The sequence below is a fragment of the Enhydra lutris genome, unplaced genomic scaffold, assembly GCF_002288905.1.
Source record: "Enhydra lutris kenyoni isolate GAN:26980312 unplaced genomic scaffold, ASM228890v2 scaffoldscaffold25, whole genome shotgun sequence".
Lineage (NCBI taxonomy): Eukaryota > Metazoa > Chordata > Mammalia > Carnivora > Mustelidae > Enhydra > Enhydra lutris.
The window spans coordinates 17,803,514-17,826,955 of record NW_019154109.1 but is presented as its reverse complement, the minus strand read 5'-3'; the positions used below and the strand labels follow the sequence as shown (position 1 = coordinate 17,826,955).

At 39.1% G+C, this 23,442-nt stretch overlaps 2 protein-coding genes across 3 annotated transcripts in view; one reads left to right on the top strand and one right to left on the bottom strand.

Moving 5' to 3' along the window:
• Positions 1–1,142, top strand: part of LOC111151119 (usherin) — a 680,307-nt gene extending 679,165 nt beyond the window's left edge. Inside the window, exon 71 of the mRNA XM_022508904.1 lies at positions 1,053–1,142. Coding sequence (XP_022364612.1) covers positions 1,053–1,142 — 90 coding nt within the window. The remainder of the gene's footprint in view (positions 1–1,052) is intronic.
• A 4,288-nt stretch (positions 1,143–5,430) lies between these two features.
• Positions 5,431–23,442, bottom strand: part of LOC111151120 (potassium channel tetramerization domain containing 3) — a 51,422-nt gene continuing 33,410 nt past the window's right edge. The window contains exons 11-18 of one of the 2 annotated variants that reach the window (XM_022508905.1): positions 21,836–21,923; positions 21,405–21,521; positions 19,424–19,594; positions 15,111–15,266; positions 11,567–11,663; positions 8,364–8,548; positions 8,145–8,283; positions 5,431–7,156 (exon numbers count right to left, since the gene is read on the bottom strand). In XM_022508905.1, the coding sequence (XP_022364613.1) occupies positions 6,598–7,156; positions 8,145–8,283; positions 8,364–8,548; positions 11,567–11,663; positions 15,111–15,266; positions 19,424–19,594; positions 21,405–21,521; positions 21,836–21,923 (1,512 nt within the window). In that variant the 3' untranslated portion in view covers positions 5,431–6,597. The remainder of the gene's footprint in view (positions 7,157–8,144; positions 8,284–8,363; positions 8,549–11,566; positions 11,664–15,110; positions 15,267–19,423; positions 19,595–21,404; positions 21,522–21,835; positions 21,924–23,442) is intronic. The other variant, XM_022508906.1, reaches the window with a different exon arrangement.

Sequence of the window (23,442 nt, the reverse complement as noted above, 5' to 3'; positions counted from 1 at the left end):
AACATAAGGGATTGTTAATTGATCACACTTGACATGCAAAATGGCGAGTTTATGGGAGACAACATGACAACATAATTGAGGGCTTAGATGCCTATGTGTCCCCACCCAAGGATACACAGTAATTTGTCAATGGAACTGGTATCTTGAAACCATCCTTTGATTACAGAGTCCTCAGTCCTCACTGTGACACTCTAGTGACAGTTCTGCTTGCTTTTGACAGTAGCAGCAATAGGCGATGTGCAAGGCAACTTGGAGAAAGCTTTGGAAGTTGCCGATACTTGAAAAATCATCTGTTCATTATAACGTTATAAACACTCTTACTAGCCCTCTTCGATAAATACAAAATAGAGTAAGAGAGTGGGAAGCAATGGAGCAAAATAGCATGCATTCTGTCTCTTCTGCTTGCATTTTGAACTAAATCTTAGGTTTATTTGCATATCTATCTATATCTATATCTATATCTATTATATATGTAGATATAATATATATGTATATAAAAAACACACAAATAAAAATAGAAAATAAACATGAAAAATATAATCTCCCCACTTTACAGATAAGAAAACTGAGGTTTAGCAAGGTTGAGGTATGGCGCACCATAACACTCAAATGACATTTTGGATTAGTCCACAGTTCATGTGTACATGTGATGTGATCCTTTCTTTAAGGTAAACTTAAGGGAAGGGCAGTCACAAACCACGCCTTAGAGTTTTGAGTGTAGGATGTTAGCCTTTAACAGAATTTTTTTTTTTAAAGATTTTTTTTTTAATTTATTTATTTGACAGAGAGAGAGAGAGAGAGATCACAAGTAGGCAGAGAGGAGGAAGCAGGTTCCCTGCTGAGCAGAGAGCCCGATGTGGGCCTTGATCCCAGGACCCTGAGATCATGACCTGAGCCGAAGGCAGAGGCTTTAACCTACTGAGCCACCCAGGCGCCCCTTTAACAGAATATTTACAGAGTACTTTCTATATTAGATTGATAGAACTATCAACCGATGGCCAATACTATTAACAGTGACTGTCCTAATCAATGGCGATTGGCTTATTTTCCAGTATGTGGATGAAGAGGACCTGATGAATGCCATCAAAGGCTTCAGCTCTGTGACTAAGGAGCACACCACGTTCACTGACACCCACCTGTGAAGGATGGAAACTTGCATCACAGAAACCTGAAATGCCTGCCCCACGCCCCATCCCCATGCCCCATCCCCAATCCCCACGGACTGACACATCATATATGCTAAAAAGCCATTGCTTCTTCTTATTCTGTAATCCTTAAAAAAAAAAAAAAAACAAGAATTGTTTTTGAAATTGTTCATCCTTAATAGAGGTCTGTTTTTCTGGTGGTCTGAAATAAGGGGTACTGTCAGTATGAAAATACTTACTTTGCTCTTAACTTTGTGGAAGCTTAAATAAGCATGTAATTTTCACTTGGCTCCAACAGTGGCTCCATTGGTTAAATGAATAATTAGTGACAATTTCAAATTGTCCCACAGTTGTAACAAGTAAGTGAAGTTACTAGTTTAAAAACAAAGCAGGTTTTCTGAGAGGATGTCACTACTGCTCCTTTCAGTCCCTTTTCTCCATTCAATCCTGTAAGAACACGATCCTGGAAGAATAATTCTAATGATCATAGCTACAAAGTAAAATTCGAGCTTCAGGCAAGCTCAATCAGTTACAGAATGGCACTGAGGGATACACACTGGACTGACAGTCCAATTTAATGACAATGTTTAGGGATAAGTATTTACCAAACTTAATGGAAAAAAAAAGTTTTCACCAACCTTTTGACAGAGCACCACGTAAACTTGTAAACCTCCATCCTTGTATTTATGAATCTTATGAAAAGGACTAAAGAGCTATTTCCCACATATTTTACATGGTTTTGAAACTACAGAACTTTCCATAAAACTGTCAATTCACTGATTACCCGGGAATACTGACATCTTTAACTTAGCACCTTTCACTTGGTTAAATATTTGCATTATTTAATTAGCCTATGTAGAATTTTAAAAAGGCACATTTTATGCTCCTTCCAGCTTTGAAATTGTTTAAAATAACACACATAAACACAAGATGATACATAAGCATATAAATCCTACGTATAGCTACGTGTCTATTACTCTGTGCTATACCCTTCATTTCAGGGACCTCACTGTTTTTAGCCCTAGAGTCACTAAGAGCGGGTGATTTTCCACGGTTCCAATTTCCATGGGTCACAAGTTCTGTCATCTGCTCTATTTGGATTAGTCATTGGTGAAAGTCCTACAGTAAGACATTTTTTCCCCAAGTTATCAACATAAAATTAAAGGTATTCAAGTTTGTTCTTCATGGAAAACAATGTTAAAAAAAAAAAAAGTCTTCCTTATTCTTAAAGGTCTACTTAAGGATCCCAGGAAACTATTTTGAATCTCTAGGTCTCATACACAATTGTCTGACAGCATTTTGTGAGTTAATTGAGGGGTAGGTGGATTTTCCCAAAGCTGAACTAGCAAAAATCTGTAAAATAAGGGATAACCTTATTCTGGCTCAAAACAAGCCAGACTCTGGATTCTGGGGTACTGGGGCTTTCGCCACATCTGTGGAGGAACAGCTCGTCAGACTGACCAACTCCCAACAAACCTTGCCAACTCTAAGTGTCAATGTCAAAAGCACAGACCAGCATTAAACCCAAGTTCTGCCCCCTCATCAGAACTATGTTAAGCAAACAAATCTGAAATAATTGTGCGCCCTTGGCAATGGATGTACAAATTATAAGATTCTTTTTTTCTTGCCAAGTTTTATACTTTCTAAAATGGAAACACAGGATTGGCTAATTTAGTTTACTGGTTTTAATACCATTTGTTGATTCTGGGTCAAGTAGTTTAAAGCTCACTTCACAAATGAGTCTTAACCAAGGCTGATTTCTGAATCACATGAGCTACTTAAGGCATATAGGGGAAAAGTGCTTTTTTCCAGTCATAAGCTTGCATCTTTATCCTTGGTCTACTCTTCTGCAAATATGATTTGCTGGTTACAGGTGGATTTAGATTGAGGTCTTCCTCATTTTTGAAAAATTAACTAAATACCTTTATCACAATTTAAAACTTTTTAAAAATGGTTTCCTCACATTGCTACTTTTTTTTTTTTTTTAATTCATGAAAAACAGAAAGAGGCAAAGAGAGAAGCAGGCTCCCCACAGAGCAGGGAACCCGATGTGGGTCTCGATCCCAGGACCCTGAAATCATGACCTGAGCTGAAGGCAGACGCTCAACCGACTGAGCCACCTGGATGCCACCATCACAGCGTAGAACCTAAAGAACACAGAGAACTGCAGGGGATTTTATATTAAATCATTCTCCATTGAACCTAACTAGACATTTAGTTATTACATGAATTAGTTTCGCTGCATCGTTTACATTTTGATCCCATAGCTGGACGAAAGCCTGTATGGCTCCCACCAAGAACATTGCCCCCTGCAACACTCTGAACCTGACTTTCACCTTTCTGAGAAGCCCAAGATTTTGTTCATTGCGCTGGTATTGTGTCCCCAGCCTCAGTAACGTGTAGACTCATCCCTGGGGATGGATTCAGTTGTCTGTTATGGGGCTGAGGCATCAAGAGCTTTCCTTGGTTTTTATTTATTTATTTGACAGACAGAGAGCACAAGTAGGCAGAGAGGCAGGCAGAGAGAGAGGAAGGGAAGCAGGCTCCCTGCTGAGCAGAGAGCCCAATGCGGGGCTCGATCCCAGGACCCTGAGATCATGACCTGAGAGAAGGCAGAGGCTTACTTAACCCACTGAGCCACCCAGGTGCCCACTGAGCTTTTCAAAGCCTACAGGAGATCCGGGGGTTCTGGTGTCGAGAGCCAGTAGCAAAGGTGGAAAGCAACCCAGAGGCGCTCAGGGGCTGAGCTGCTAGCTGTGCTCAGGGACTGTGCCCCGGGATACAGCACAAAGGACGATGAGGTCTCTACAAATCCCTTTCAGTTGGTTCTTAATCTCCCCACACAGGTCTGACCACTCCCAGAGACCACCTTCCCGGCTTCAGAACTACTGTTACTCCTAATATTAGCGGTATGATAAGAGTGTGTAGCCATGTTTTTAGAATCTCTATTAAAAATTTTATTTATAGATGAGATGTTGTTGTTTCCACTAAATGGAAAACCTAAATACTAATCTGTCCGTGTACCTGATGATCTTAAAGTCATTGCTGTCATCAATAGAATTCAGCTCGAACAACCTGTAAATAAAACATAGGCCAGATGGAGTGATTCAGGGATAAAGAACTTAATTATGTCACATCTGAGCAGTTTATTTCCAACACACAAATATCATGTAAATTCATCTCAAGATGGTTTGCTTAATTTTTCAATGTAAACAAGGTTTATGAAAACACACTAACAGCTCCGAGTTATAATTTACACATAAATGATGATGATAAGGGTGAGCCCATTTAATAGGATGTTCTGATCTCAGCCATCAGTGCCCGTTAGAATCAACCGTGGGGCTTTTTACAAAGCGTGGGCCCCACCCACCAGATTTGAACTTGGCAGGTCTGGAGGCCCCACCAAGTGTCCGTGCCTAACCTGAGGTGAGGGCCATGTATCAGCCTTGATGAGAAAGCCAGAACAAGACCACAGGCTCCCGAAACAGGCAGACGTGGGTTCAAAAGTTGGCTTGGTCGCTGACAAGACTTGTGGCTAAGTAATTTCTCCTCATGATCGCCTCTATAAACTGAGGGGAGCAGTACCTCTGCAGCCGGTGTGTGAGTCCTTCTGAGACGGCTCTGAAATACAGAATTAGTGGAAACACTCTCCTCACTGTGACAATTCTAATTCTGTTCCTGTTGTTCATCAAACACGAAGTATATAGATTCAGCTCAAGTTTTTTCAGTGACAGAAACACCTCCTGAGGTAGGCAGAAGGAAAATGCTGAGGCCCAGAACGGATCATCTGCTCCAGGCGACAAAGCGCCAGGCAGGCTCCAACCCCCGTCACGGCATCAAGGTTCAAACTCTCCTAAGTGAGAGAAACAAAAAGATCTGCCTCGTAGTAGACTGCAACCCGTGCTTCAGCGAGTTGCCTCTTTATGGGCTTTTGCTATGTCATAGTCTCCAGCTCCTCCCTACCCCATGGCCTTACTCTTGGAGAAGGCTGGTTAAATACAAACTTTTTCACTCATTTTCTTACTCGCCCACCCACCTTTTACCTGACTCTGGGAAGGGGAAAGGTGGCTATGAAGATAATGGCAAATCCTTAGCAATATGGCAAGGATGTTGGGCCCGACCCTCCCCCTCAATGAGAATGTAAGTCAGCCTTTGGGCCTCTTCCATTCCCCCTCTCCCCCTCTTCTTACCCCCTTCTTACCGCCGGAAGCAGACCCCAGCCAACCTTATAGGTGTACTTCAAACAGCATAACTACTCCTTAAATAACCGAGAACACATCGTCTTAATCAATTTTATTAGACTTCATTGATAAATAAATACAAGTGTTGTGAAACCACTAGCAATATAGTAAACTTTAAAGAATTTATTTCAATTTCACTCATATTTCTTGACAGGGAATATATACATTATTCACCAATAAATGCTTAATGCTTTAAATTTACAATTGCCCTATGTGCAGAAACTTGAAAAGTATTCCAAACGAAAAAAAAGGTACAAAAAATTTGTCTCATAATTCAAAATATATTTTAAAACAATTATTTGTATAGCAGCCAAAACCTTTAACCAAAAGTTGAGAACTGCCGTCTTAGAAGCTTAACAATATGGCGACATTCTGACTTAATTATTTTCATTATTGACAGTGGGGGGAAACACGTGGCCCCCTAAATCAGACAAGGCAGACGGAAGACTAGGATGGTTTCCCTTCTGGGCACGCAAAGCTCTAGCCTTATTATTTTTTATTTCAACTGTTTCAAATGCAGACAACTGCTCCAACTTTAAAGAAAGTTTAAATGGACTTTGGGTATTTAATATTGGTGACACTTGCTAAGATTTAAGAACTCCAAATAATGAGAATCAGAAAATGACCCACGATTTAAGAAAAACATCCGAAGGGACTGCCTACTACATAGTGTAATCTGGTGGTCAACATTAATAGTGTTTCTGAATTAGGTAATTTTTCACAAACATAGCACCTCCTTAAATATCTGGTAAACACGTGGCAATCACAAGAAGTTTTGGGAGACTATCCAGAGAGATTTAATGTGATTCACTTCACAGGACGATGCGAGACAAATCTCAAGCACGATGAGATCAGGAGCGCCATCTGCTGGTCCCTGCGCCCTCAGGGATGCCCAAGTGCAGTGCGCCCCAGGTCAGTCCGACTCGGTATTTTACTTCCAAAATCCAGAGTAGCTAAACGTTGAAATGGACTCCTGCTTTACAAATAATCTGTTGAATGTACTTGCAAAACTAAAAAAACTTTCCAAAAGGTCCAAAGAGACAGAATTATTTTTACCTCCTCACTCTGGGTAATTCTGTTAAAAAGATACCGAATGAACTCCGGTTTTAATTTCTTGTGAAGTTTTGGTGTAAAAGCGAATGTACTGAAATCCAGTAAAGTTGTGAACCTTCATCTAAATTAACAAAACAACTATTTATTTTGGTGAGTTTTCACAAGCTGTATTCTTGACCTGAAGAATCGCTTTTTTTATGCCGAGGAGATGGCGTGGTCTTCGTAGGAGACGGAGATGCAGTCCCGGGGGAGTCCGTTCCTCCGTCAGAAGTACTCGGGGATGAGGCCAGATAGGGAACTTTCTTTCTCCCAAGGAATCCTCCTCCTTCAAATCCCCCTTTCTTCCGTAATTCCACTTTATTTTCATTTTCGTCTTCTGAGGACCTTTTCTTGGATTCTAGACCTTCAGCTATTTTGTGCACTTCCAATCCACCATCCGATTCTCTCAAACTCTTCATTTCTGTTCCAGGAGACTTTCTCTCTGACACAGTACACTCCCCTGTTGCCCGCTTTACTTCGGCTTGTATTGGACCCACGTTCCCATTTTCAGGGACACCTCTGTCTACATTTCTGTTCAAATTAACAGTCTGGAAGTCCCTGTAACTGTGGAAGCTCTCAGTTCTCCTTGCTCTTGCTAACAGGGGACTCTCTCTGTAAGGCCTCATGGAACCGTAAGTAGCGGCTTCGTGGATGGTTTCATGGTGCTGGAGCTGAAGGCTGAAAGAGAGTTTTTAAAAATGATAGTTTAGATTTCTGAGATTTTTCAGGGTCCTATCTCATTCAACTACCTGAAAAGACATTATTTACATATATAAAGAATGATGTAGGGGGCGCCTGGGTGGCTCAGTGGGTTAAAGCCTCTGCCTTCGGCTCAGGTCATGATCCCAGGGTCCTGGGATCGAGCCCCGCATCGGGCTCTCTGCTCAGCAGGGAGCCTGCTTCCCCCTCTCTCTGCCTCTGCCTGCCTCTCTGCCTACTTATGATCTCTATCAAATAAATAAATAAAATATCTAAAAAAAACAAAAAAGAATTTCTATATATAAAAATTTACTTATTAAGACTCTTTATAGTATGTATTAGTGTTTGCATAGTTGTATGTGTATCAAATTACCAATGAAAATAATATCATATACATATTCAGTCCAGCTGAATTTCTAAATAACTGAAAAAAGCGATGGGGGGGACCCTTTAAAACTAATGCGGAACTAATATAAATCAGTATTTGGTCCTTAGTTCAAATTTCGGAATTGTTAAAAATGTGCTAGCTGGAAGATACACTAAGCCACTGTATTAAAAGTACGTAATAACTAAATCCAAGATTAGACAGATGATGTCATCACTTTGATTAATATGTCCCTGAGGCAACAGGAACAAAGTGTCACATACTATCCAAGGTGACATGTGGTTTTTCTAATTTCCTTTGAATGAACTGTTGATTGCATAAAAGGCATCCAGATTGGCAGCAAGTCACAAAAGTTAAAGGGAAAATGTGTTTTTCTATGAAAAGAATCAGATATGCTTGGGGATAAGAAATTACTATTTAAAAAAAAAAAAACAAAAAAAAACTGAGTATCAACATGAAGTCTGAATTAAAAACGTGCCTTGAACAACGTGGCTTCCAACAACTATGTGATTACGGGATCTCCCAATCTTCCCCAAAGCAACCAAGCAAACCCGAGACACAGTCCCCGACCCCCACCCTCACCTGGAACTGGACTCCCGGAGGCGGCTGTGCTGGAGCACGGAAGTTGCTGGACTGATGTTAGGAGTAGCGCAGCGAGATGTGCTCAGGTCACACTGATCCAGTAACTTGAGCAGCTCCTCCTCTGTGGGACCACCTACATCTTGGGAAAACACACCCTCATTACCATCATTGCCGTCAGAGGCACACCCTGCGACGAAGAGCTCTGGGCGCGGAACTTACCCCTCTCTTCACTTTTGTTCACCATATCCATGGCAGTGGTCAGGTCCCACATCTGAATGCTGCCGTTCGTGTGGCCCGTGAACAAGTAGCGCCGTGGCCGGGAGCCCATCCTGCTCGAGCCCTCACATTCTCTCACCGTGAACGACGATATTGTTGTGCAGTCAACAGCCTGGATCTCACAGATTCTGTCGAAGACGGGGAACAACTAACATTTTGTAAGCCAGATTTTTGAAATCAATTGTTTCTGTATGAGCGTCCTCTATATGTAAAACATTAAAAAGCTCAAGGCAAGTTGACAGAAATAAAATTTGAATGCTGTTTGAGTATAGAGAAAAGGCTCTTATAAAACAATGTATTTGAATAACTGAAATAATGCAATAGTTTAAGTCACGCTTAAGAGAAAAACAGAAAGAAAAAAAATAATAAAAAAAATTTTAAAAAAGAGAAAAACAGAAAGAACCTTGATAGGAATTGAGTAATTCTTTAAAAAGACGTTATAAAACTAAAAAGGCAGAAAGAAAGCAACTAGGCAAGAAACTAGAAAAGATCTTGAGAGGTCATTTAAAATTTATGTGCAAATTACAAGTCTGAAACCAGAAAAAAAATGCAGAGCTGTATGGAGAGATCTAAGTAGCACCCTCCATTAGGATAATATTCTTAACTTTTCTGAAGCATTTTTATAACTATTTCATTAATTTTCATTAAGGGTAAAAGAACCTGAGAATGAACAACTATCCATGTTTGACAAATAAGGAAACCAAGGAACAGTATCAGCAAATGATGTGTCAAAGTCATATAAGAGTTGACTGAACTGCACTTAATTATTTATCCCAGACTACTTCAAAACAGAAGGGGCTTATAAATAAAAAAAAATTAAAAAAGAAACAATTAGTACCAGGCAAATGCAAGGTCAAAAAATAAAGGAGGAAGGGGAAATACAATCCTTATCAATGTATGAAACAAAAAACAGGATATGGAGCATAGCTGAGCTTCCTAGCAGGCAGGGCAAAAAGTGGTAAGGGGAGAGGGGTTAATTACTAGATGCCCACATATAGTGACAGAGGCTATCCTAGTCTCATTCCCAATCTAAGGGAAAAGTTTTCAATATTTCACCAGAGTATAAAGTGTACTATAATTGTTTTTATAGGTATTATTTTCAGATTAAAAATAATCTGTCATTTTAAGTACAAAATTCCTTTTTTTGAAGTGAAAAATGGGTGAACTATCAAATGTTTTTTCTGTGTTTATCAAGATAATTACAGATTTTTCTTGATATAGTGAATTATATTTAACTAATACCTATAAATTGATATAAAGTATTTTATAAATCTAGATTACTGTTTACATCTAAAATAAAGTCAAATGAAACAATATAAACCTATCTGCTTGAAAACAAAGATGATTTTGCTTTTTGTTTTTCCTATGGGCTAGATTCCTTAGAATTACTTCTTCCTTTAAAACGCTGATAAGGTTTGTTCGCTGCCCACTTTCAATAAAACCTTTTCATTTTACTTCTCATTCTTAAGAATCTGAACTATCTTTAAACAAAAGCTTTGCTTTACATTAGCTTCATAAAGGGTTGGTTTCCTATTCGATTCTGTAAAATAATTTCTGATTATTTTTATAAACATATCTTTTCCTCTGGAATCGTAAATATAAAAATTATAAAATTTATTTTGTTATACAGATTATAATTGCTTCTAACACTCTGCTACTGTTTACAGTAACAGAAAAGGGGCACCTGGGTGGCACAGTCGGTTGAGCTTACGACCCTTAGTTTAGGCTCGAGTCTGATCTTGGGGTCATTGAGCCCCACGTCAGGCTCCACACTCAGTGCAGAGTCTACGTGGGTTTCTCTCTCCTTCTCCCTCTGCCCCTCCCCCTTCCTGCTTGAGCTCTCTCTAAAATAAGTAAATAAATCTTTAAAGTAACAGAAGAGAGGAGACACTAGAATTGAACAAGGCTATGAAATACTACGTCGTTAGAAGATGTTATGCGGCAGTTTTAATAAATGTTTGGCAACATCTTCACTGAATATGCAGAGAACACAATAAATCACAATGACTTACAACATTTCTCAAGATAATAATTCAACTTCTAACTACATCACAGGCTTCTAATACATTTTCTTTAAAAAAAACAAGGTGACAAAAAGATAGTTTAGTACATAAAAATCATTCTCTAGCATCAATTCATTTAACAACTGCTGAGGACTACATGCAATGAACTTTGATGGAAGAAAATGTATCTCCAAGAGATTATTCTTTAAAATATCAGAGACCATATGCTGAAGGGTAAGAATATCAGTAGCATTTGTTAACATTTATATGAAAATCCGTAAACTTCTTAATGACTACTACTAGGAATTCTACCTTTTTCCCTTGTTTGGCCTGCAAAAAAATTGTAGGTTTTTATTTTTATTTATTTTATTTAAGATGTTATTTATTTATTTGACAGAGAGAGACACAGCGAGAGAGGGAACACAAGCAAACAGAGTGGGAGAGGGAGAAGCAGGCTTTCTGCCAAGCAGGAAGCCTGATACGGGGCTTGATCCCAAGATCCTGAGATCATGACCTCAGCTGAAGGCAGATGCTTAACGACTGAGCCACCCAGGCACCCAAATCTTAGGTTTTTAAAGAAGAGAAACATACAGCAGCTCAATCTGTGAAGCTACATGTAATAATTTAAAAGAAGTAAAATTTCACTCAAATGGAAAAAGAAGGGGAAATGAACTTCCATTGTGCATCTGTTAGTGCCAGGGACCACACAAGATATTTCACGTTTTTAACTCATTTTATCTTATAACATCTTGCCATGGTAGGTGAACTTTATTTTATAAAGAAACTGGCGGGGGAGGGGGGGCTCAGAGAAAAAAAGCAACAAGTTGAATTTTCATAGCTAGTTAAGAGCAAATGTCATAATTAGAATTTAGTCCAACTCTCTGCCATCAAATTCATGACTCTTGCTCTATAACTTGTCCTTCACTATCCTCAGCATGCTTGAAAATCTAAATAAATGCTAGAGGATAAGGACTAAATACTGTCTTTATTTTAAGCTAAAATGATCACAAGATTATGACTAGATTTCTTTTTTCAACAATTTGTTTCTGGTAGCACTCTTTCATCAATATGCCAAATTATTCAACAGGTTTTTTAAGACAAAAGTGACTTCTGAATATAAACACCTCTACAATAAAGTTTTACCTTTTCCCAGTCGATGAGAGTCTTACGAACAGTTTGTTGGTGATGGGAACAACTTTCTGGATAAACACCTGTTGATCATCTCGCTCTCCGAAAGGCCCTGGGTTAGGAAACAGACAATGCCAAAACAAGTTAACTGAAATTCGGTTGGTTTCACTGAACAAAAGGAACGTGAATATCAATACCAAAGAGGAAAAAAAAATTTTTCCATGCCCATCACTATATAGCATTGTGTATTCCATGTCCAAGTCAGACAAGAATGAAGGGCTTTGGCAAGTACTCCAACTTGCATTAAATCTTTCTTAAAGAAATACATAAAATTTCAAGTTGTATTTTATGCACTATGGCCATTAAAGCTGAAGGCATTAATTTGCATAAGACTATACATCAAGAGTACCAGAATGAGACCTGTTAAAATATAGGCTCTACATGTTTTATCTTTGAGAATGTGCTCAGTTTCTTATAACCTCAGAAAAAGGATATATAAGTAAAATTATGTATTATGGATTTTACTCTTTTTCTTGCAAAGCTGCATGCAAACCCTTAAAGAATAAAGCGCAACCTCATTAAACAGAATTTAATTAATAAAAAAAAACAATTTAATTAATCAAAAACCTGCTGCACCCTGCAAGGTTATCCATCTGAAAAAAAGAATTCAATTATTTTTACTTGATTGTACTTGGCAAGGCAGGTGACTAGCTCATATATTTTAGAAAGATTCTGAAGAATATAAAAAAAAATATTTCATGCAAAACTTAAACATAAAATTCTAATAATTCTCGTTTTCATACTCACTCGCTAAAATAATACCAACTGGTTATTCACAAAAAGTATGTGATGTATGAAACAATTTTACCTTACGTGAATCACACCTAATTAATAACTGGAACATCTTTATTAGCTAGCAAGTACCTACACTATGCTCACTGTGTGCCACAGGAAATGCTTCCCAAGTAACTCATTTTAGTCTTCTTAACAACCACATAAGGGATACACTATTATTATCTTCATTTTACAGATAAGAAAAGTAAGGCATCAAGAAATCAGGGAACCAAAGACCTCATGGGTCCTGCCTAACGGAACTGGAGTTCACAACCAAGACGTCTGGCTCCTCACGAGGCTGTGCAGGGGCTCAGCAACTGGACAGTCTTCTGAGGTCTGATTCTACTGGAGGAAATGACGGTCCTCATTCAATAATCCATAACCAAAGTCAAAATAGCGATGATGAATAAAATAACCAGGAACGAGGGTTCTGGGACTGTATCTTCTCTCCCTTCAACCTTTACCTTCATCGGAGATTCTCACATAACTTTTTGCACCTCAATGATCCACACCCCCCCCACCCCGAACTTCAAGTTTCTCCAACTCCTCTCCCCAAGCTGGCTCCTTCAGAACACAAAATGTTCTCAGGCGTCTATATTCAATGGTGAAGAAGGAGCAGGGAATCAAAAAGACTCCTCTGAACTTCTTGCTTTCTAAGTCGCTCTGTTCTTTGTTTCACAGCGGTCTCTGATACTGATTACTCAGCTGCCCACTGCCGTCCAGATCCCACCCACAGGAGCCTCTGAAGCTGGACTTTCTATTCTGTTCCACTAGCCTGAACGTCTAGCTCTTAAAATATTTTCTTAAAAAATTATAAAGGGGGGGGGAAATCTCCCTTCCCTCTTTCAAATATTTCACAAGGCTATTGTCACTTACAGGGCTGTTCCAAAACATCTGTTTATACACATTACACATGTTCTCCCTGATCCGACATTCCATGATCGGACCCTGCCCTTCCACCCAGTCTCACGCCCTACAATTCTTACCCACGTACCAGCAACTACTAATGACCTTGACATTTTCTAAACTTGCCAGGTTCTCTGGGCCTCTATCCCTCTACCATGCTGTTTTCTCTGACAATAATGTCCCGATCCGGTAACATTCTATACCTTCGTGTCTCAGCTCAAAGTTTTAGTCCAAACATTAAGACCTCGTCAGTTTCCATCAATGTTAAGTGGCAATAATCTACCTCATAAAATTGTCAGGAAGATTAACTGGGACGGTAGGCCGCAACAGCTAGCACGGACACTAGCACTATCTGCCCTGGGTGCCTCGCCCATGTAACTGTTTGCTTTTTATCCCCACTGGTCACTACACTGCAACTTGAGGTTCACTGCATTTCTTTTTTCTTTATCTTTTTCTTTTTCTTTTTTTTTTTAATATTTCTAATACTTGGAGCAAAGGCACTCAATATAATTGTTGATGCTGTAACTTAACCCTGCACAATGTTATATGTCAATTATAGCTCAATAAATCAGGAAAAAAAAATACATTGATAAGATAAAACTAAACTTCCAGTGCCTAGATCACATAGAAAACTGTGTCACAGAGCAGTTCGTTCAAATCACCAAAACCTAGTGTTTCTTTGAAAAAAAACACTAAGACTGTGGTAGTATAATTCCCATAAGCAGCTTGTATTTTTTTCAAAGATAACTATTTTGAGGGGCCCCTGGATGGCTCAGTGGGTTAAGCCTGTGCCTTCAGCTCAGGTCATGATCCCAGGGTCCTGGGATTGAGCCCTGCATCAGGCTCTCTGCTCAGCGAGGAGTCTGTGTCCCCCTCTCTCTCTCTGTCAAACAAATAAAATCTTAAAAAAAAAAAGATAACTACTTTGAAATCTTTACCGTGAGGGCATATTCTGGATGGACATATATTTAAATGTTTCACATAAAACAAATCTAGTAGAAGACCTCTCATATACTCCCTATTTTCCATCAGTGCTAAATTTCTGCTTATTTAAAAAATGACCAGACAGGCACAGGAGTCAGTGAGCAGGTCTTATGAACTATTAAAAGTACGTGAGACACAATGTATATACAGTAGAAATTCTTCCAAAAGGGCCCCTGGGGAAAATGATTGTCTCTGTGAAGACTGTGTGTGTGTGTGTGTGTGTGTGTGTGTGTGTGTCTAAGAGAGAGAGAGAGAGAGAGAGAGAAAATCCACATCCACATGTGTCATATGGTGTCGTGACGGACAAATCACACCAACTTAATATACTTTGTGCTGAAATCAGAGCGTATTGACTGAGATGTGCTATTATCATTTTCTAAAAGCCACTGCAATGCCATCAAGACAACTGCTAGCAGGTAACACAGCCAGCCCTTTGCCAGCTTCAAAATTTTATTTTCAGATTATTAGCAATAAAAGAAAAAAAAAAAAGCTTCAGGTGTCAAATGTGCACTGCTATCCTGGCTTTTATTTATTTATTTTTTTCCCTATCCTGACTTTTAATTACAACCTAAAGTGGTTAGCATTTGGAGATACTATTTTAATAAGGAAATGATAAACAGATAAAAACTTTGCTCTCAACTTTTTAAACAAAAAAAGGCTATAATTTGTGAATTTATAGAACTAAGAAACACATTAAATTTCTTTTAAATGAGTTTCAAAACTGAAGTGAAAAATTTCTATTTGAAACTCAGTTTTAGGTTTCTACTACAGTTAACATACTACTTCTCCATTGCCCACAAAGTACTTGAAAATGCCCCCAAATTATCTAACCCACCTATGTCATTTCCAGAGGAATAGCTTCCGTGACTTTCCGTCTCCTCCAGAGACAGTATCTTGAACGACGCTAACGGAGTAGAACCTGGCTGAGTAGAGATCATGCCTCTGAATCGTGTTACCGTCCATGTCCGGACATGATTATTATCGGCACACACTAGGAAAGAAAAAACAAGTTGTTAAATATAGATTATAAAAGCATCAACAAAATCACTTTTATAAACAAATTTTAACTTTTTAAACTATAACCTTGGATCACAGCATATTTTGAATGGCTGATGACATATCTACCCTAAAGTTATATTTAATCTGTACCTAGCCAACAAAATTGAAAGAACTGAATACAGTTTACCTTGCTACAAATCTAAGGAATGTGAGTAAATCCATGAGTCCTTATAAAAGTAGCCTGTTGAGTATAAATGTAAAAAAGGTTAAAAAAAAAAAAAAAGGTGTACGTAAGACAAAAGATGCTGAATATTATTCTGTTCTGTGGCTAAACTACATAGTAAATGAGTTGTGCAGTTTATTTTTTTCAACCACTGAAACTGCTTCTGTTAAATATTAAACAACCTAGATCAGGAGTTCCTGAAAATTTACTGCCACAAATTACACTTGTCAAAAAGCTTGTATCGCCCACTCATAGCTATATTAAGGAAAATTAAAATAAAGAAGTATTTTTATATAAAATGAGAGGCTATATTTAAGAAACATACTCCAACTAGCTTTTTTTTTCATGTAAATAATATTAAGTGGATATATATTGAGATATCTAACAAGTACCTGACCTCTATTGTTTTTTATCTAAATACTCCTTTAGAAAATATAAACCAGCAACTGATATTAATGTAAAAGGAAAAAAGTACATTTGTGGCATGCCTTATTAAAAAAAAACATGCTTTGGGCGCCTGGGTGGCTCAGTGGGTTAAGCCGCTGCCTTCAGCTCAGGTCATGATCCCAGGGTCCTGGGATCGAGTCCCGCATCGGGCTCTCTGCTCAGCAGGGAGCCTGCTTCCCTTCCTCTCTCTCTGCCTGCCTCTCTGCCTACTTGTGATCTCTGTCAAATAAATAAATAAAATCTTTAAAAAAAAAAAAAAGTGCTTCAAAAAATAAATAAATAAATAAATAAATGTGCTTTTGTGGCATTCCTTTTTAATGGAAAAGTGCAATTTATATGGATTCCAGAGAATGTGCTATTTTTAGCAATGAGCTATGACTTCACCAGTAAATACTAGGAAAGTATCCAAACTTTCATATATACACACCTTTCCTACTGGGTAAATGGCCACAGTTGCAAATTTGAAACAGAACTTCAGAAATTTAATTTTAACAAATAGCAATAAAAATTCAAAGTATCAGTGTTACTTATGTAACAAAATTCTCATGTCTCAGGATACTGGTTTCTGGTGAAAAAGGAGACATTTAGTTCTAGGCTGTTTAATCAACTTCATGGAAAATAATTTCCTGATTTCACTCTTACGCTTAACAGGATTCAGAAAAATACCTTAAAAAAAAAAAAAAGAAAATACCTTAAACACTTAAAGTGATTCAACAGGCGATTATGACTATTATGTTAAAATTATCATTTAAGTGTCTATTTAAGACATGAAAACTAACACTATCAGAAAACGAATGTCGTTACATACATGTTGGTATCCACCAGGTGGCAGAATAATGTAACCGAGTTAACATAAAATACTCTCGATTTTTAGCTCAACTGGACATTTTTCTTGACAAACTTATTTAAATTTCAAACCTACAAGAAATATTTGATGTTAAAATGCAGATCGCACTGTGTAGTTCTCTGGAACCTCACCCTGCAGGAGCCTCATCACCATCAAAACAACAGCACTCAGGAGTCTAAGTATGGTCATTTGAACATCACAATAACCTTGGCAAAACAGTCTTATTTTCTCATAGGATCCAATTACCTCATTTTACGTAACATTTCTTCAGCATCTTTTATGTGTCAAAGAAGTACGGTTAAGTGTTGAGAACAGAGTAAAAGAGCTTCTGCTACTGTAAGACTGACATTCTTCAGAGGGAGACAGACGATAAATAAGCAAACAGAACAATGATCCAGGGATAAGTCTATGAAGAAAACCAATCAAGATGGTGACAGGGAAAGCGACCTGGAGAGACGTCTGGCTGAGCGGGACTGGGTGGCCTCACTGAGGAGGTACTGGAAAAGGACCTGAATGACAAGAAGGCAACCAAACAAGTATCAAGGGGTGAAACATTTCAAATAAAAAGAAGTGCAAGGGCGCCTGGGCGGCTCAGTGGGTTAAAGCCTCTGCCTTTGGCTTGGGTCATGATCCTGGGGTCCTGGGATTGAGCCCCGCATCAGGCTGTCTGCTCAGCGGGAGCCTGCTTCCTCCTCTCTCTCTGCCTGCCTCTCTGCCTACTTGTGATCTCTGTCTGTCAAATAAGTAAATAAAATCTTAAGAAAAAGAAGTGCAAAAGTTCTGAAGCATTTTTAACAAATCAAAAAGCCAAAGGGTTAGGGTGTTGTGAGCAATGAGGAAAGTGACATGAAGGGCAGAGAGAAAAAGAGACTTGAAAAGAAGACAGGACCCATAACAGCAAAAACCCTATTCATTTATTTATCCTGCACTCAATAGGAAGCCATTGGGAATCAGCAAGGTTTACATTTTTAAAAGATATTTCTGGCTCTACCTACCATAAGGAACATGAACCACAGAGAGGCAAGAGAGAAACAGACAAAAAAAACATTTGAGCTCAGTGATCTGGGGGAGAAATGATAAAAGCTACCAGGCTGGCAGCAATGGACACCGAGTGATCAGATCTGTGACATAGGTTGAAGCAAAGCTAAAAGGACTCAGTGACAGATTACACATTTGTGGGGATGTGAGAAAGGGAAGAACCAAGAGCAGTTCCTAGGTCTTCAGCTTGAGGAAATGAGCACTGGTGATACTGTGTACTGAGATGGCTTCTGAGGGAAACAGCGAAAGTACTGTTTATCCAGGTTAATTCTGACATGTCTATCCAACCAGAGACAGACCCTAGATATACAAGTTTGGAACTCTGTGAATGGTCACAGGTGAAGAAAAAGTCTGGGGGGTCACTGACACACAGACGATAACACTCAAGTCACCAAGAACACTACAGACAAGGAAGAATGGAGAATCGAGGAAGAGCTCTGAGGCAACCCAACACTTAGTAACTGGGCAAAAGAGGAGGAACCAACAAGAGTGTGACAAAGACTCTTCAGAGAGGCAGGTGAGCTGCTTTAAGAAAACCTAAAGAGGGGGTGCCTGGGTGGCTCAGTGGGTTAAGCCTCTGCCTTCGGCTCGGGTCATGGTCTTGGGGTCCTGGGATCGAGCCCCGCATTGGGCTCTCTGCTCGGCAGGGTGCCTGCTTCCCTTCCTCTCTCTCTCTGCCTGCCTCTCTGCCTACTTGTGATCTCTCTCTGTCAAATGACTAAATAAAAAATCTTTAAAAAAAAAAAAAAAAAAAGAAAACCTAAAGAGGAGAGAAATGGATTGTTTGGGGTGGGGGGCATAATTATACTCAAAACCACTTGACTTTATACTCAAGCAATTAAATATCAATAAAAGCACACCCATCCATGCACCCATCCATCCACCCACCCATCCATCCATCCGTGGACAAGGTATTTCAGCCCCATGAGTGTTTACTTAGACTGCAGATTAGTCAAAGATGCATCACCTTTTAGTATGACGTAGTCTTCAAACAAACAATAAACTTGATAGATGAAAATGATGCTTATAAAAAGTTTAAGTTAGGCAGGAACTGATCTACAAAAGATTTAATGTAAAAGCAAACTCTACTGATATACCTGACTCAAAAGAAAATTAAAGCCTTTTAGAAATTTCATATACAGTGAACCTCATCAATGGAATTTTACTGTGTGATCATCATACTGTGAGTGTCACACTCATTAAGCTTAAAAATCTGTATCATCTAAGTATCTAATTAGTATCTACATTTAAAAAAAAAAAACCCAATGACTAAGGAACAACAAACGCAAAAAAATGTAATTTTCCTCAAATAATCTGCCAGGAGAACAAAATATTAGAATAGAGAGTAAGTAAAAGATATGCTCAACTCTTTACTAGATTTATGTATACTACAATCAGGCAAAATTAAAAATAAATTTTCTTTAACAAACAACCATAACATTTCTTCAGTTATTAAACTTTCCTACCATTTCTTTTAATATGTTTTTCTCACATAAACCAGTGTTTTTTCTCTTCTATCCATTCGTGGAGTCTAGAAAATTACACACAGGCAAACAAGGTTTTAAGGGGACAGAGCTCCTCACCAGGACTTTACCTGATACCAGATGCTTCTCGGACAGCATGATTTTTGTAACAGGACTTCGGTGAACGGTGAAAGTCTGAAAAAGCTGCGGGCCCGAGCCCACCGTCTCCGGGTGCTGCACGATCACACGCACCGCTCCAGAGCTCGTACCATAGGCAATCTCAATCCAGTTCCCAGAGACACCTGCACGAGGGCACAAGTTGAAAGGGGACACATCAGATGACGACACAAAGCTGCCCTGGGAGAAAAGCGACAGAGCTGGATTCCGTGCCTTCACAAGCCCCAAATCCAGCCCGGCACAGACACCGTACTAAAATCGTTATTTCCTTCGCAAGTCCTTTCCCAGGCCTCCCTCCCGGATGGGCTCGTGCAGCCCTCCCCGTGCTGCCTGTTAGGGTCTATCGCCGTCACTCTAACACCCGCTCCTCTGTTTCCAAGTCTGTCTCCACTCATCACTGACAGGGACTCAGTCACAACCACCTTTTTATTTGTATCACCTTACGGAGTGCCTGAGACATGGCAGGTCTTCTACAAATGTTTAAAGAATTACTAAATCTGACACACTAAGTATTTCCTAACAGTATTTCTAAAGCAATATTCCATTACCATTTCTGGCCTGGAAGAACCATGTGTTTTACTTTTACTTTTCTTGTATTATTGATTCTTTCTTGAATACTCATGTATATACTATTTAACAGACTCAAAACACTTAGCTCTGAAGCAAATACACCCATGACGTCGCTGACATCATCCCCACCTTCGGTGTGTCTTCTAACTACGCACAGCTCTCTGTCAAGCTCACCTGTGCCTGTTTTTTTTTTAAAGACAAGTGTCCAGACTTCATTACATATTTAAGGATAGAATGGAGCTCAGTGACCACTATACTTAAGAGGTTCACAGATAGAGAATCTTTTAGCTTTAATAGTTATTCTGCCCGATTCACCTGAAAACACCTGAATCAGAAGAGAAGGAACACACTGCAGCAAACGCTTCTAACCTAAAAAGTCACCCCGGTCTCCCCCTGCCACTGCCAAGGTTTTTCCTCCCTTTTAAACTTGATTGAAAAGAAAAGCACATCTCATTCTATAGCAGAGGACAGCAAACTTTCTGTAAAAAGCTAGATGGCAAATATTTCGAACTTTCCGTGCCGTACTTTCTGTCACAACCACTCAACTCTGTCAACTGCTGCACACAAGCAGCCAACACATAAGACCGTGTTTACGGACCCATTTTAACACAAGACAGCTGAAATCCTACTGTAATATTAATCAAAATCAGCTGCATACATTAAAATATTTCCACTGAAGATCACTTCTTCAATGAATTCAATAAAGTGATGATTTTATATGAGTGCCACATTCAAATATATGAATTCTGCTAGACACGTTAATATTTACTACGATTCATTACAGATAAATTTTAAATTTCCCACTTATGTTTTCTTTTGATCTAGAATGTAAAAATATAAAAAACACAAAAATTCTTAATAAAATTTCATTGCAATGGTCTTGGAAAGACTGAAAGCTACAGATACTAAACCTCCAAATAAAATGTTTTTTTTTTTTTCCATAACAAATTAAAATCTTTCCAAGGAAATAAGGCAATTTCCAGCAGAGATTAACAGTCTGAAAGCTTTCTCACTTTTAGTTAAAAAAACAAAAAGCTCCCAATTTCAAAACAAAATCAGCTACAGTAAGTAGGAAGGTAAATGTACAGATTACTTTTTAATAACCTTAGTTAATACTGCAATGCTTTACTTCAATATAACTCGGAAGAGGACAAGTCCTCATTTCCCACCTCAACTTATGCTTGCTTATGGGTCATGTTTGGCTTCAATACATGACCAAATATGAACTTCAGACGGAGAGATGATATCCTCCAAACTGCAGTTCTCAAAAAGAAACTATTATTAGTTTTAGCATAATAAACCAATAATACACATACATCCTCAAAAAAAGGTCAAGAATTTGTAAGAATTTTGCCAGGTACTAACTTGTTTTGGGTGTGAGGTAAACGCTCAGCGCCGTAATGGCATCATTTGAAGGATCATGGTAAAGCTCGGTTACAAGAAGATCATTATCCTTCATTCTCAAAGGGAACTTCTGCATATCTAAAACATAAACATTTTAAGTATTAAAATAGTGCATCTATTTAAAAAAATTTTTTTTAAGATTTTATTTATTTATTTGACAGACAGAGATCACAAGTAGGCAGAGAGAGAGGGAGAAGCAGGCTCCCCGCTGAGCAGAGAGCCCGATGCGAGGCTCGATCCCAGGACCCTGGGATCACAACCTGAGCCGAAGGCAGAGGCTTTAACCCACTGAGCCACCCAGGCACCCCTTTCTATTTAAAATTTTTAAAAATAGTATTTTATTTTTAAAAAATCATATTAAACAGGACCAGGCTACATGGCCACAAACTTACCTATGTAGTATATTGATCCATTGTTGCATCCCAGTAGCAGGAATGAGCCAGCAGTGTCGTAACTCGTTATAGGAACCACATCTTGAACCTGACGTAGGAAGATTATTATTAGATGTTAGGTATTAATTATCATTTACATTTCCTGCTCAATTTGCTGAAAATTTTGACTCTTAACTAAAACAAAACAAAACAAAAACCTCACTAGGGTTGTCTGACTAACTGAGTAAAGCAAGGATCTCAATCATGAGTTCGAGTATCTTGAGTCTGAGCCCTACACAGGGTTTGGAGATTATTTAATTAAAAAAACAAACAAACAAACAAACAAAAAAAAACAACCTGGAGCTCCTGGGTGGCTCAGTGGACTGAGCCTCTGCCTTCAGCTCAGGTCATGATCCCAGGGTCCTGGGATCAAGCCCCGCACTGGGCTCTCTGCTCAGCGGGGAGCCTGCTTACTCGCCTCTCTCTCTGCCTGCCTCTCTACTTGTGATCTGTCAAATAAATAAATAAAATCTTTTTTAAAAATTTAAAAAATAAGGGACGCCTGGGTGGCTCAGTTGGTTAAGCAGCTGCCTTCGGCTCAGGTCATGATCCCAGCGTCCTTGGATCGAGTCCCACATCGGGCTCCTTGCTCATCAGGGAGCCTGCTTCTCCCTCTGCCTCTGCCTGCCATTCTGTCTGCCTGTGCTTGCTCTCTCTCTCTCTCTCTCTCTCTGACAAATAAATAAATAAAATCTTAAAAAAAAAAATTTAAAAAATAAAATACTAAAAAAAAAAACAACACAATATCTAAACAGTGCTTAGAAAGTTACTTTTACACACAAACACCTCCACAGGGAACTCTGAAGAACTGCCAGTACAGATCCCTGGATAACTCATCACTGCGTCTTTGACAAGATGCTATTCTCTACCTTCCTTCCACCGAAGACCCTACCTCTGTTTCCTAGGAAATGGCAAGACAAAAATTCCCCTTAAACTTTTATTTTCTTAAAGTACTAGAATAAAAACAACACCTACCCAAGCAAATCGGTCTAGTTAAAAATTAGTAACTGCCTGTATCTGTGCTACAAGAAAAGCAAAGGGCACAGTTCTACTACAAACCAAACAACCGATGTGTTTTAGAGCAGGGGCAATTAAGAAAGATGAAAGTGAATCCCCACTTGAGGCTGGGCAGGAGATGCCTGGGCAACTGCAGAGCCGACGTTTAAGTGAACTATTTCCCATGTATCGGGTTCTGGCCCAGAGAAGGAGAAAGCCGACTGGATGAGGGATGTGAGATTTCACACATGCTCCGTAAGAGCTCGTCAGCTTGAGAGCGAGAAAAAAACCTGAGAGCAAGAGAGGGAAGAAAAGAGAATCACAGTGTGATGGGTGCTGCAACAGAGTGTGAGACAGCATCAGAGAAGGGAGCATTCTCTGCTCTGTCCCATGCGGGGAGAAGGGCAAAGATCAAGGACGAGTTCAGGAAGGAAGTGAAACTTGAAAATCAAAGAAGTCGAGCGTGAGTTAGGTAGGGAAGGGCATGCCTGACAACACCGAGTGTACCAGCACACCATCTGGGTCCCTTCTAAATAAAAGGAACACGTTTAACCAAAAGCTAAAACTTGGAA